This window comes from Crotalus tigris, unplaced genomic scaffold (assembly GCF_016545835.1).
Source record: "Crotalus tigris isolate CLP2741 ecotype Arizona unplaced genomic scaffold, ASM1654583v1 scf7180000018183.1131761, whole genome shotgun sequence".
Taxonomy (NCBI): Eukaryota; Metazoa; Chordata; class Lepidosauria; order Squamata; family Viperidae; genus Crotalus; species Crotalus tigris.
In genome coordinates this window covers 66150-79039 of record NW_024096870.1, presented here as the reverse complement: position 1 = coordinate 79039, position 12890 = coordinate 66150, and the positions used below count along the sequence as shown (strand labels likewise).

The following is a 12890-nucleotide window of genomic DNA, read 5'->3' as shown; positions in this document are numbered from 1 at the left end:
AACTGTTTGCATCACAAGTGAAATCAATTATGCAATTAATGTCTTTAGGTAGTAACAGAACTTCAACTATTTACAGTGCTAGGTATTCTTCAGATAAAAACTGTTAATGTAAGTATTTTTTTCCTAAATTGGTTTTGTAGAGAAAACAAGAGTTTTATCAGCCAACCTGCAAACTCCTATTTGGGTAGCTGAAAAAATGTGTTAGAAAATTACCTATTAAAAAAATGATTATCTATTTTGGATACTACAAAATTACAATGTTTAAAGGATTCCTGAGGGATAGAAATAAGCAAATTATTACCTGTCTTTAGATATAGGAGCTATTAGTGGCGCATACCAGTTTACTGCCACCTCACAGTGGGCATCAAGGTAAATTAAAACCTTTAAAAAACAAAGAGGAAAGGAGATTTCAATTTAGTTTTTATTTTCTTATAAAAATACATGTTGAGTTTATTTTTTAAAATGTAATTTTGCAATTAAAGAACCGTGGTTACAATAATGTGGTTTAGGATCTATTAAAAATAAAATTGAGATTATATGGAAAGAAGGATTTTATTTAGCAAACAGTATTCTACCTTTCCAAGTTTAGCCTTCTGGGCTCCAATGCTTCTAGCTTGAATTAAACCTTCTCTCCTTTCATTTCGAAAAATCTTTACAAGGCCATTCCACTGCTTAATATAATCCTCTAGTCTTTCTTTTAAGTGTTCTATCAAATAATAAAAAGAGGTATCCATGTATGTTATAAATATTTAAGGTTGAGCTGACAATACAAACTAAATCTATATTAAGAACAGACATATATTTGATTAAATATGTACATTCTCCAAAAATCAAGGATGTTAGATTCAATGTGTAATTTAGGCATATTTACTGATAAGTGCACACTTATTTAAGATTTCTTGATTATTCTCCAAAGTTATCGATGTCAAATTCATTATATAAATTTGGTATAGCTGCAAGCTCACTTAAGAATTATTTCTTGATTATTTCACAAGCATAAAACAAAACAGAAACAATTCAACAATTAACCTGTAATATATCATGGGCATAGATAATATCTTTATATTTTAAACTCTTTTGCCAACAGAAAGGCAAAAGAAATATTAACCAATTCTCCAACCATGTCCCAAATGAATATATGCCATTTTAAAACAATGATTTTAGGGGATTTCATTTTTTAAATTAGGCTTCTTACCAGTGTAATAGACTCAATCAACAGCAGAAGAGTGATAAAATACTACAGCTGCTCTTTGACATACACCACTCCTCTCAAATCATCAAGACTTTAACTCACAAAATAAAATGCTTCATTTACTAGCAATCAAGATGTGATTAGAGGATATGTGTATTCATTAGTACACCTGACCCTGAAAACAAAAGATTCTAAGATCTTTAAAATATCTTTAATACATAGAGACATGTAAAAAACTAAGAAGACATCATTAACATTTTCACTTCTTTCAACATATAGATATTTGATCCTTATTTCAATTATATTGATAAAGGGATATAACAAATGTAATGCACCATTTACATAATGTGTATGTGTCACTTAACTATTTGCATGTGGAAAAAGTAAGTACACCTTGCATGAGGAAAAGTATACTTTACAAAGTAAAAATATTCATCACTACCTCAAATACCTAAAATTAGAATCAAGTGCACCAGATGAGGTATAAATGATTAGAACAGTGTTAGAGAGGATTTGCAGGAACCTAAAACCTCAGACATTTAGTTTCATTTGTTTTTTGTTGCTGAAGTTTCTCTAATATCTTCAAAAAGATTATAGATCCCTATGAGTCTAGGAAAGGATTTTAAAAGATTACCAAACAACTAGACATCAATTGGTGAAAAACAAAGACAATACTCCAGTACAAGAAATTGATACAACTGTAAAGCATGGTGATGGAAATATTATGCTTTGGAGCTGCTTTGCTGCATCATAGCCTGGGCATTCACACCACAGAATCAACTATAAATTCTTCATTGTACCAGAGGATGCTTGAACATAATGGCAGACTATCTGTCAGAAGATTATTTTTAAATTCAAAGATAAAAGTGACATACAGTAAAACTCTGAAAGCTGACCACTCAAGGGACTGAACAAAAGTGGTCAACATATGAACCAACTGTACTGATATGTACATGTGCCTAATTTTATTGTACATTTATTAGAGAATGTCATATAGAAACCCATGTAGTGAATATACAGGAAAATCATTCATACAATACTGTATCATACAAAATCAATACATTTATGTACTGTTTTTTCTTGGTTTGATCATTCTTTCTGAAAAAAAGAGTCAATTTTAGTCTGTTTCTTATTCTTTTTATGAAGGTAAGCAGAGAAATTACTCTCAATACTGGCTATATCACTCAGTATATCTAGACATTTTCCATGGCAAATGACTAACTGCATTATCAAATGACTGACATCCTCTTTTGGAATATCTGCAATTTCTCTGTCCTCCTCACTTAATTCACTTAAGTTATAGTTAGGGTTAGGTTTTTTCTTCTCCAGATGGACCATAGCTTTGCATTTTAGCAATGACCAATTGCAGAACCTGGGCTCAGTAGTGCCTTTTGAATGTTTTGATTATGCCTTGATCGAGAGGTTGAATTTTTTATGTAATATTGGGAGGCAAAAAAATTGGTTTCACATTTGTAAGATGATTCACAATTGTCCACTACAAGGAGAATGGACTGTTTCTTCTTCTTCATTTCTCAGTCAATACCTGTTACCCACTCCTCAAATAGGGTACCAGTCATCCATGCAGATTTCTTAGATTTCCAGGTGATGGGAAGGTCTTTGTGCTGCAAGTTCTTGAATAAGCATGGCTTTGCTGATTTACCAATCACCAAAAGTTTTAGCTTCTCTCTGATTAAGCTAGCACACAACAGAACTGTGAAATGTTCTTTAGAAAGTTTTCCATTCTTATATTTGTCACCCCTTATAACGAGGCTACTGCCAGGTATCACCTTGAAAAAGAGTCAATACTTGTCAGTGTTAAAGATATCATCTTTACTGCTGAATCAAAGTCAAAAATATTGCATTCTTTTATATTCTTTTTGAAAGGAATTCATTTCACTTTTCTGGCCATTGTGCAGACTGGACTCAACTGGTCAAGTTATATAAATTAACACGTGTCAAGGTCCAGGTGGTCAAGATACAACTAACAGAGGTGGTCAATATAGAGAGGTTGGCTTTCTATTGTGTACATATAGTGTATGTCCGGTCTACGAAAACAACTTAGGGAGTGGTAAATGTAGGGAGGTGGTCAACTATGGAGGTTTTACTGTAATTGAATAAAGGCACTATGAAAACTGATTTTGCAAAAAAATATTCCAAATAATAATCAGATAATCTATTTCTATGGAAAAGTAAGCATATTATTGGTTCTAATACTTGGTATTCTCCTTCCTCAGAAACTACCAAAAATAGGTATTTCTTGTAACTGTCTACCAGTCTCTGACATTGAAGAGCATCTGGAAGCTTCAGCTAACAATGAATATGGCTGTGTGAACAGTTATGTGTATCTCTTCCATGGGCTGCATTGATTGCCAGTTTGCTTCTGAGTGCTAGGTTATTTGTATTTACTTGATAATAGTATCCAACCCATCAGCAGAAGAGCTGAATCCTGTGCAAAGGATTTCTATCTGGTGGGACCCAGGACGTTTCAGCTATCATTTCCTCTGTGATAAGGTTCACCTTCCAGAAAGCCTTGAAAACCTGGTTCTTCCATCACCCTGAGAATCCCATGGTGCTTTTGCAAAGTGCTTCAATAAGGCTAAATTATGATTGTTCTCCAGCTATCCTGAGATCCGTTTATGTTTTACTCCTTTATGTTGTTTTTTAATTTTGTTGTTCTTTATTTCTGAGGTTTTTTACATTGTGATATAATTTGGTATTTTGCTTTAAAACCCCCATAATACTTTTTATGAGATGGGCAGCAATATAAACTTGTTAAATAAGATAGTCAAAAATGCCAGCAAGGAGTGTGATGTGGATGCTGTTGCACATCTCGGCACTAACGATCTGTCCCAAAAAGATGCACTCTCTGTGTAGAATGATTTCCAGAGCTTGGGGCAGGAACTTAGCAGGATAGACTGTAGCCTTACTTTTTCAGAGGTTTTACCAGTGTATAAGGAGCAAAATGGAAAAGGTCAGCATATAGCAGAATTCAATATGTGGCTAAAGGATGTAAAGGGGAAGGCTTTGGTTATATTAGTCACAATGTCTCCAGTTGATCCAATGAAAAAGAGATGATTTGCATCCATCAAAGAAAAGGACTGAGTTACCTGGCAATAAATTCACTGATTTTTTGGAGAAATATTTAAACTGAACGGGGACAGTGAGTTAATTGATACAGAACATTCCTGTCCCCTGCAATCTAAAAATTATAGGGTTATCAGTGCATGTAACAGATGTGTGTGTGGACAAGAATATCAACCTTGCTGTGAAGCAAAATCAAGCTTTTAATAGCGAGTGCCACACAAAGTGCACTAATCAAACAGGCAGTAAGAAAATAGGGGAACTCAGGCACCACAAAGGTTATGTAGAAAGTAAACACAGGGTTAGTCATAAAGGACTCAAATGTCTATACACCAACACACAGAGCATGTGTAACTAACAGGGTGAATTAGAAATTCAGTAAATGAGGGCAGATATGCTATTGCTGCCATTACGGAAACTTGGTGGGATGAAACCTACTAATGGAACACACAGTTAGAGGGATTTAAATTATTTAAAAGAAACAGACCAAATAAAAGAGGAGGTGGAGTTGCTCTCTATATAAGAAATAACTACATCTCTATAGAAATAGAGCAGAACAATCATGAAAACTGTCTTGAATGCATTTGAGTCACTATAAAAGGAGGGAAATGACAATGCCATAGGTGTATACTACAGGCCACCAAACCAAACAGAGGTAATAGATGAACTTTTTGCTAGCCAGTTAACTAAGGTATGTAGGAAGCACATCACAATAGTAATGGGGGACTTTAATTACCCTAACATCAACTGGGAGACAAATTCTGCACCAAGTGGAAGCTCAAACAGATACCTGACAAACTTAGCAGACAACTTTGTCTCCCCAAAAGTAAAGGGAACTAGGGGATCATCCATATTGGATTTAATTCTCACTATCAGAGATGAAATGATAGAAGGTGTTGAAACCACAGGACCTTGGGGGTGAGTACCATGCAATATTGGAATTCACCATTATGCAAGCACAAGCAATAGAAATCAGTCAAACTAGAGTCTTGGACTTTAAGAGAGCTAATTTCAACAAACTTAGAGCTTGGGAAGGATTCAATGGATGAGAATCCTCAAAGGGAAAACAACTCAAGAAGCTTGGGAAATTTTGAAAAGTGAGATAATAAAAGCCCAGTCTAGCTCAATATCAACAAAGAAGAAAAATAATAGCTCTCAAAAGAAACCAGCATGGTTGCATAAAGAACTCTCTGATAAATTGAAAGACAAAAAGGACAAGTATAAAAAGTGGAAAGAGGGGCACATAACTAAGGCAGAATATCACCAAATAGCCCGAGCCTGCAAAGATGAAGTGAGGAAAGCTAAGGCTCAAAATGAACTTGCAACAAAAGTAAAAAAAATAACAAAAAAGTTTCTTTCAACATGTAAAAAACAAGAAAAAAGTAAAGGAAATGATTGGTCCATTAGTGGGAGAAAGTGGAAAGAAGGTGACAAGCAACAGGGAGAAAGCAGAACTACTCATCTCGGTTTTTGCATCCGTATTTACACAAAGGGAAAAAACAGTCCAACCTATCAAAAACAGTACTGTAAAAAACAGATTAGAAAAACAAGTTAAGATAGGCAAGAAAATGGTAAGTGAGCACCTGTCTACCCTAGATGAGTTCAAATCACCAGGACCAGATGGACTACACCGCACGGTTCTGAAGGAACTGGCAGATGTGATCTCAGAACCTCTGAACTATATCTTTCAAAGATCTTGGAGCACTGGGGAACTACTAGAGGACTGGAAATGAGCTGATGTAGTTCCCATCTTCAAAAAAGGAAAAAAAAAATGGATCCAGGAAACTACAGCCTGACCTCAATACCTGGGAAGAGTCTAGAAAAGATAATCAAGCAAACACCTAGAGGCAAACAAAGTCATTATCAAAAGCCAACATGGGTTTGTCAAAAACAGATCATGCCAAACAAATCTTATTGCATTCTTTGACCAGGTGACAAAATTAGTGGACCAGAGGAATGTTGTGGATATAATTTACTTGGACTTCAGTAAGGCATTTGACAAAGTAGACCACAACCTACTACTTGATAAGATAGAAAAATGTGGGTTAGACAGCATCACCACCAGATGGATTCATAGCTGGCTGACCAGCCGTACTCAGTGTGTGGTCCTCAATGGAACTGCACCTACATGGAGGGAAGTGTGTAGTGGGGTGCCCCAGGGCTCTGTTCTGGGCCCAGTGCTCTTGAAGATCTTCATCAACAATTTGGATGAGGGGATAGATGGGGAACTCATCAAATTTGCAGATGATACCAAGCTGGCAGGAATAGCCAAAACTCCAGAAGATAGGCTTAAGATACAGAAGGATCTTGACAGACTTGAACATTGGGCGCTGTCTAACAAAATGAAATTCAATGGTGAAAAAAGTAAGGTTCAACATTTAGGCAAGAAACACCAAATGCACAGGTATAGTATAGGTGGTATCTTGCTCAACAGTAGCAACTGTGAGAGGGATCTCGGAGTTCTAGTGGACAATCATTTAAATATGAGCCAGCAGTATGCTGCAGCTGCCAAAAAAGCTAACACAGTGCTAGGCTGCATTAACAGAGGGATAAAATCAAGTTCATGTGAATTGTTAATACCACTTTACAATGCCTTGGTAAGGCCACACTTGGAATACTGCATCCAGTTTTGGTCACCACAATGTAAAAAAGGTGTTGAGATTCTAGAAAGAGTACAGAGAAGAGCAACAAAGATGATTAGGGGACTGGAGGCAAAAACATACAAGGAACGGTTGCTAGAATTGGGAATGTCTAGTCTAATGAAGAGAAGGACAAGGGGGGACATGTCTAGTTTAACGAAGAGAAGGATGAGGGGGGACATGATAGCAGTGTTCCAATATCTCAGGGGTTGCCACAAAAAAGAGGGAGTCAAGCTATTCTCCAAAGCACCTAAAGGTAGGACAAGAAGCAACAGGTGGAAACTAATCAAAGAGAGAAGCAACCTAGAACTAAGGAGAAACTTCCTGACAGTTAGGACAATTAACCAGTGGAACAACCTGCCTCCAGAAGCAGTGAATGCTCCAACACTGGAAGTTTTTAAGAAGAAACTGGACAGCCATTTGTCTGAAATGGTATAGGGTTTCCTGCCTGAGCAGGGGGTTGGACTAGATGACCTCCAAGGTCACTTCCAACTTTGTTATTATTGTTGTTATTGTTATTAAATAAATATAATAAACAAGAAAAACAAAACTTTACATGGGATGTAAAGGTCGCAAGGGTATGTCTCTTTGATATACAAAAATACAGGATAATCAAAAATACAGGAAAATATTTGCACTGATTACTACTTTTACTGGAATGCTATGTTTAAAAAACAGGTAATCCTCCAGGTATGAAAGTTTCTTAATTAATTCAGAAAGGGTACTTACGTTAGAAAATTCAAAACTGTGAGCAAAAAGAGGCCTGTGTAGCCATGTGACTTGAATTCAATCCCTTCTGCAGCTGTGGCCATTTTGAACTCTGTGACTTGCCTGGGCAACAAAAAAATTTAAAATACTTATAGAAGCAGTTCTAGTCCTGAAACCCAAGCAGCAGCAGATTCTCCACCAGCACCAACAAAAAAACTTGGCACTGGCTCTTGTTTGGCTATGTGACCATGGACCAAAGGCAGGGCTGAGCTGGCGCTGAGTTTTTTTATGTTGGTGCAGGTGGAGAATCTACTGCTACTTGGGTTTCAGGATTAGAACTGCTTCTATAAGTATTTTAAATTTTGTTGTTGTTAATCTAGAAAGTAAGTAAGTAAGAAACAGTTTGCAAGCACTTTGGAAACTGCTCTTCTTTTTATGTACTTACTATTGTGTTTGTAATTACAGTACTTGTAGAAATGCTAACCAGCCTCCTCAAAAAGCATTCTATAAGGTTGTGTTTTCTTGCTTTTATTTTGGAGATTAGCATATATTACTGCCTCCAGAAGTTGTGGGGCTCATTACTGAAAACTTTTAAGAAGAGACTGGATAGGCATTTATCAGAAATACAGTACTCTCATGTGAGAGCAGTGGGTTAGACTAGATCAGAGGTCTCCAACCTTTCTCAGTTGGCGGACTGGAAGGAAAGGAAGGGGGAAGCATTTACGCATGTGCGTATGCACGCACAAATGGAGCCATGAGTATGCATGATGCAAATGAGGCAGTGCTAGCACCTGCGTGACTTGCTAGTACCACCCAGATTTTGCTGCGCGGGCACTAGCACTGCCCCGTTTTTGCCATGTGGCGCCCTGATTGTGTAGTGGCAGCAGCTCTAACGCAGGGCTTTTCAGCCTTTTCACCAATTGTATCACTTTTAGGATATGGCAGTATTTGAGTACCATCTAGCAAGGTGTCAAAAACTTGATGACCAACCCCCCCCCCCAAAAAACCTGTTGAAAGTTGCAACTGCAGTGAAAAGACTTATGACCATTTTTTCACATTTATGACCATTGCAGCATGCCCAGGGTCATGTCATTTATATTTGTATGCTTGGCAACTGATTCATATTTATGATGATCACAGTGTTCCAGGGTCATGTGATCCCCTTTTGCAACCTTTTGACAAGCAGTCAGGTGGCCAAGTGCTAAGGCAGGACTTCCCTCTCTGCCTCTTTCTCATTCCCATCTCCTTCTGAAGGAAGAATTTGAACCCCCCCCATATTTTCTCTCTTCCATATATTTATCAAACAAGGAAAAGCCCTCAGAGACAGAAAAGACAAACTGCTGAGTGAACATGCTTAAAAAGGCACATTTCCCTTTAAGAATTAGCTACTGGCTAGAAAGGAAAGTTAAGCAGCTGGCACTTAAGGAAGAAAAAAAAATGTAGTAAGTACTGGCAGCTGGCTAAGGCAGCCCTGCCAAATGGCTCCATTCTTAAGTAAAGGAATGCTACAGGCAAAATCCATTCAGGAGAAAAATACTTCAAAATCCCTTGCAACAAAACTTACAGCTAACAATAGCAGAGCAATAGAAGCTAACAGGAGCCATCAGCCAAATAGAAATCACCAAACACTCCTTAAGAACAGAAAGCCCACATTGCACAAATCCCAGCACTTCAAAGTCACAAAAGCACATAAGAATCCTTCCACTCTCCATCTTCCTGCCTCACCTCCAGCCATTGCTGCCTTTTTTTCACTCCTCTTGGAGGGCAACCCCTCCCGCACTGCATTTCTTGCTTGTTTGCTGCTGCCAGCACAGGTGGCTGCCACAGCAGTTGTAGATCAGCTCATGGCCAGCCTGCTTGATCTCCTCTCCTCTCCCCCCACCCTCCTCCTCCTCCTCCTCCTCCTCCTCCTCCTTCTTCTTCTTCTTTCCCTTCAGTGCAGCTAGAGCTGATTCTGCCTCCTCCCAAGGCTGCTGCTTTTTTTCTCTCCCTCTCCCACCCAAACTGCCTCCTTTTATAGCCTCTCCTGTCTCCATCCCCCTCCTCCTCCTCCTCTCTCATGGGGGAGGGTGAGCAAGAAGTGAGCCTGGGCCTTTGCCTTGCCCCAGCAACTCTGCTGCTGCAGAGGACTCTCTCACAATAAGTCCTTGCCTGTGCTGGCTCTTTCCCTCCCCCACTACACTTGGCTAGGCAGGGCTGCGTTCACCTGCCACTTGTTAATGTACCACACGTGGTACACGTACCACCGGTTGAAAAGCCCTGCTCTAGCACAGGTTGGGGTGAGCGTGTGCACACACATGCGCACACTGGTCTGCCTGTTCCGCATACTGCTGGCTAGCAGGTTACAGTCCGGTAGTGGGCCATGACTCTCAGGTTGGGGACCCCTGGATTAGATGATCTCAAGGTCCCTTCCATCTCTGTTACTGTTGCAAGTCATCTCCCTCTGAGTGCCTGGCTGGAGACTTAAGCTAATTAGTGGCAACTGCAAAAATCTTTGCAAAAGGAGATGAAGCCTGCTTGCAGGCATTTAGTTCCTGAGCAAACAGGTGATGGGTGGCCGTCAGCAGTAGGAAGGCCTCTCAGTTCAAGCATAGATCAATTAACAAAGCAGAGGAAATAATAAGTCAGATCTTTGTTCATTTAACGATCCATTTGATTTAATCAATGAATTTGATTTTAAAAATTTGTAAAGTTGAATCTGATTCATTTGATGAATTTTTTGACTTGTGAACCTAGACTCCATTAGGTTCATACTTCGAGGACTACCTGTACTATATTAAAATAGTCATTCACAATTCTGCATAGACTCCTTACAAGGAATTACGAATTGTGATTTTGAAAAAGATAAGCATATCTTCCCAAATGTAATAGGCACTATTTCAGCAAGAAAAGGCAATGACTGAAATATATATGGTATTATTTAAATTGCTACAGCCATATTTACTTTAGTTATCTACATGGTTTAATTGCAGTAATCTTCCCAAATTCTTCATACTATAGCTTTAAAAAATCTAATGAAATATGTCTGTACATACGGCTATCTACAGGTAGTTCTCAATTTACAATCATTCATTTAGTGACTGTTTGAAGTTACAAAAGCACTGAAAAAGTCACTTATGACCGGTTTTTATACTTATGATCATTACAGCATTCCCATTGTCACATGATCAAAATTTTCATACTTGGCAACTGGTTCATATTTATGAGGATTACAGGGTGCTGGGGTCATGTGATCAATGGGAAAGGTGGATTCACTTAACAACTATGTTACTAACTTAAAAACTACAGTGATTCACATAACAACTGTGATAAGACAGGTCATCAAATGGGCAAAATTCACAACAACTGTTTCACTTAGCAACATAAATTTTGGGTTCAATTGTGGTTGTAAGTCAAGGATTACTTGTATTAACTCTTCCTGAAAAGTTTATTAACTTTGATTTAGGCTATCCACTGAATCCACTATTACTAATCCATTAACCATGCTCCTTATCCAATTCAAGGTCTTCAATTCAATTCAGTCACACAATACATTTCAAAATACCTAATTATCTCATTATTTATCAAATTAAAACCTTATCTAAAAGTTCACATAGTAGCAACATATAATGCAGTGCTAAATGAACTGAATAATGATATATTTATAAAGACCTAGTATTTAACTTATTTCATCTAAATGATATTTATGGGCAATACAAAGTACACAAATTCATACAGTTACAGTGACAAGCATTCTATGATGTCTATAGATTAAGAGCCCAATATTCCTCAAGTTGCTTTCTAAATAGGAACAGAAAGAGCTGGATATCAGCTCAGTATTTCTGCTACCTCAAGTTTGCTAGATCCAACCTTGGTTTCATACTGATGTTAAATGCATTTACCTTTATTACTAAAATCATCAATTAAAACAATTTCAGCCAGATATTTTCTTGGAGTTCTTTTAATGACACTATGAACTGTCCGCATGAGTGTAGACCACCCTTCATTATGGAAGACAATGATAACGCTGGAGGTGAGAAGGTTTTCATCGTAGTGCCAGTATTTGCACCTGCAACATACAATTTTGTTACTTATTTTTTATGAATATTTATGACCAAGGTTTCCAATATTAATTTCAATAAAACTAATTTCAATAAAGAATATATGAATAGAAATACAAATTCAGAAAAAAATTAGCATCCATCAGTTGGAAGTCTTATTCATGTTTCTTGCATATGATCTATTAAATAGATCAAAGCTCCATTTTTCCCCCTTGAAGCAGTTATCCATTAAGAGAAAAATCTGTTTTTATTTACAGCATAAAATTATACACCAGTTAATGTAACCACCATATTGTGAATCAACTGAAATTTCAAAAAGCAGCCCATGTCTTCTTCCAATTTCCACTGGTAAGTATATGGCAATAATATAGAATGATTTGCAATTGCCTTTCCAGTATGTCCTGCAGCCATGGTATTCTCTGGTGACTAAGTACTGATTAGGTCTGACATTACCTTCTGAGCCAGGGATAGGCAACTTTGGCTCTTTTATGACTCGTGGACCAACTCCCAGAATTCCTGAACCAGCATGACTGGCTCAGGAATCCTGGGAGTTGAAGTCCACGAATCATAAAAGAGCCAAAGTTGCCTACCCCTGTTCTAAGCCAAGACAAGATCCAACAGAAGTTTCCAAAAATATTATCAAGGACTTCAAATTAGTTCAGCTTTGCTTTTGTTTTACTGACCTAAAGCTATCACTGTTTTAGTTCCATGCTAATATATTTCTATCTCTAATTCAATTCAGAAATGCTACTAAAAACAACAATTCTATCAACTTCTGCATCTTGACATGAAATTGGTACATTCAAATAATGACTTGACTTCTAGGCTATTATTCAAAAAATCTGTAGTTTTAACATAAGCAAATGTGCTACAGAAACCCAAATTTGCTGTGTCTGTATATTCTTTATGAATACCCTTTTTATAAACAAAGAAATATGCATTCTTCCTTTCAACTGATGACTGAATTTTAAATTCAAAAGTCTGAAAGTTCAAGCTTATTATTCAGGGTGAATATTCTACTGTTTTATATATTTTTTACATTCTATTAACAAAGTATTTATTTTTAATATTGAACACAACGCAAACAAATATTTATTGCAATACTGAAACTGGTTATGTATACTCTAACGAAGAAAAGAACTATGGGTGAGATGGTAGCAGTCTTCCAGTATTTCAGGGGCATAGAGAAGAGTCGGCCTATCCTCCAAAGCATCCGAGGCCAGGACAAGA

General features: G+C 37.4%; 1 protein-coding gene across 2 annotated transcripts in view; it reads right to left on the bottom strand.

Annotated features, from left to right (window-relative positions):
• GALNT7 (polypeptide N-acetylgalactosaminyltransferase 7) overlaps window positions 1-12890 on the bottom strand; it is an 83849-nt gene that overhangs the window by 26092 nt on the left and 44867 nt on the right. For both annotated transcript variants that reach the window (XM_039348823.1, XM_039348822.1), the window contains exons 3-5: window positions 11502-11668; window positions 576-706; window positions 302-381 (exon numbers count right to left, since the gene is read on the bottom strand). In XM_039348823.1, the coding sequence (XP_039204757.1) occupies window positions 302-381; window positions 576-706; window positions 11502-11668 (378 nt within the window). The remainder of the gene's footprint in view (window positions 1-301; window positions 382-575; window positions 707-11501; window positions 11669-12890) is intronic.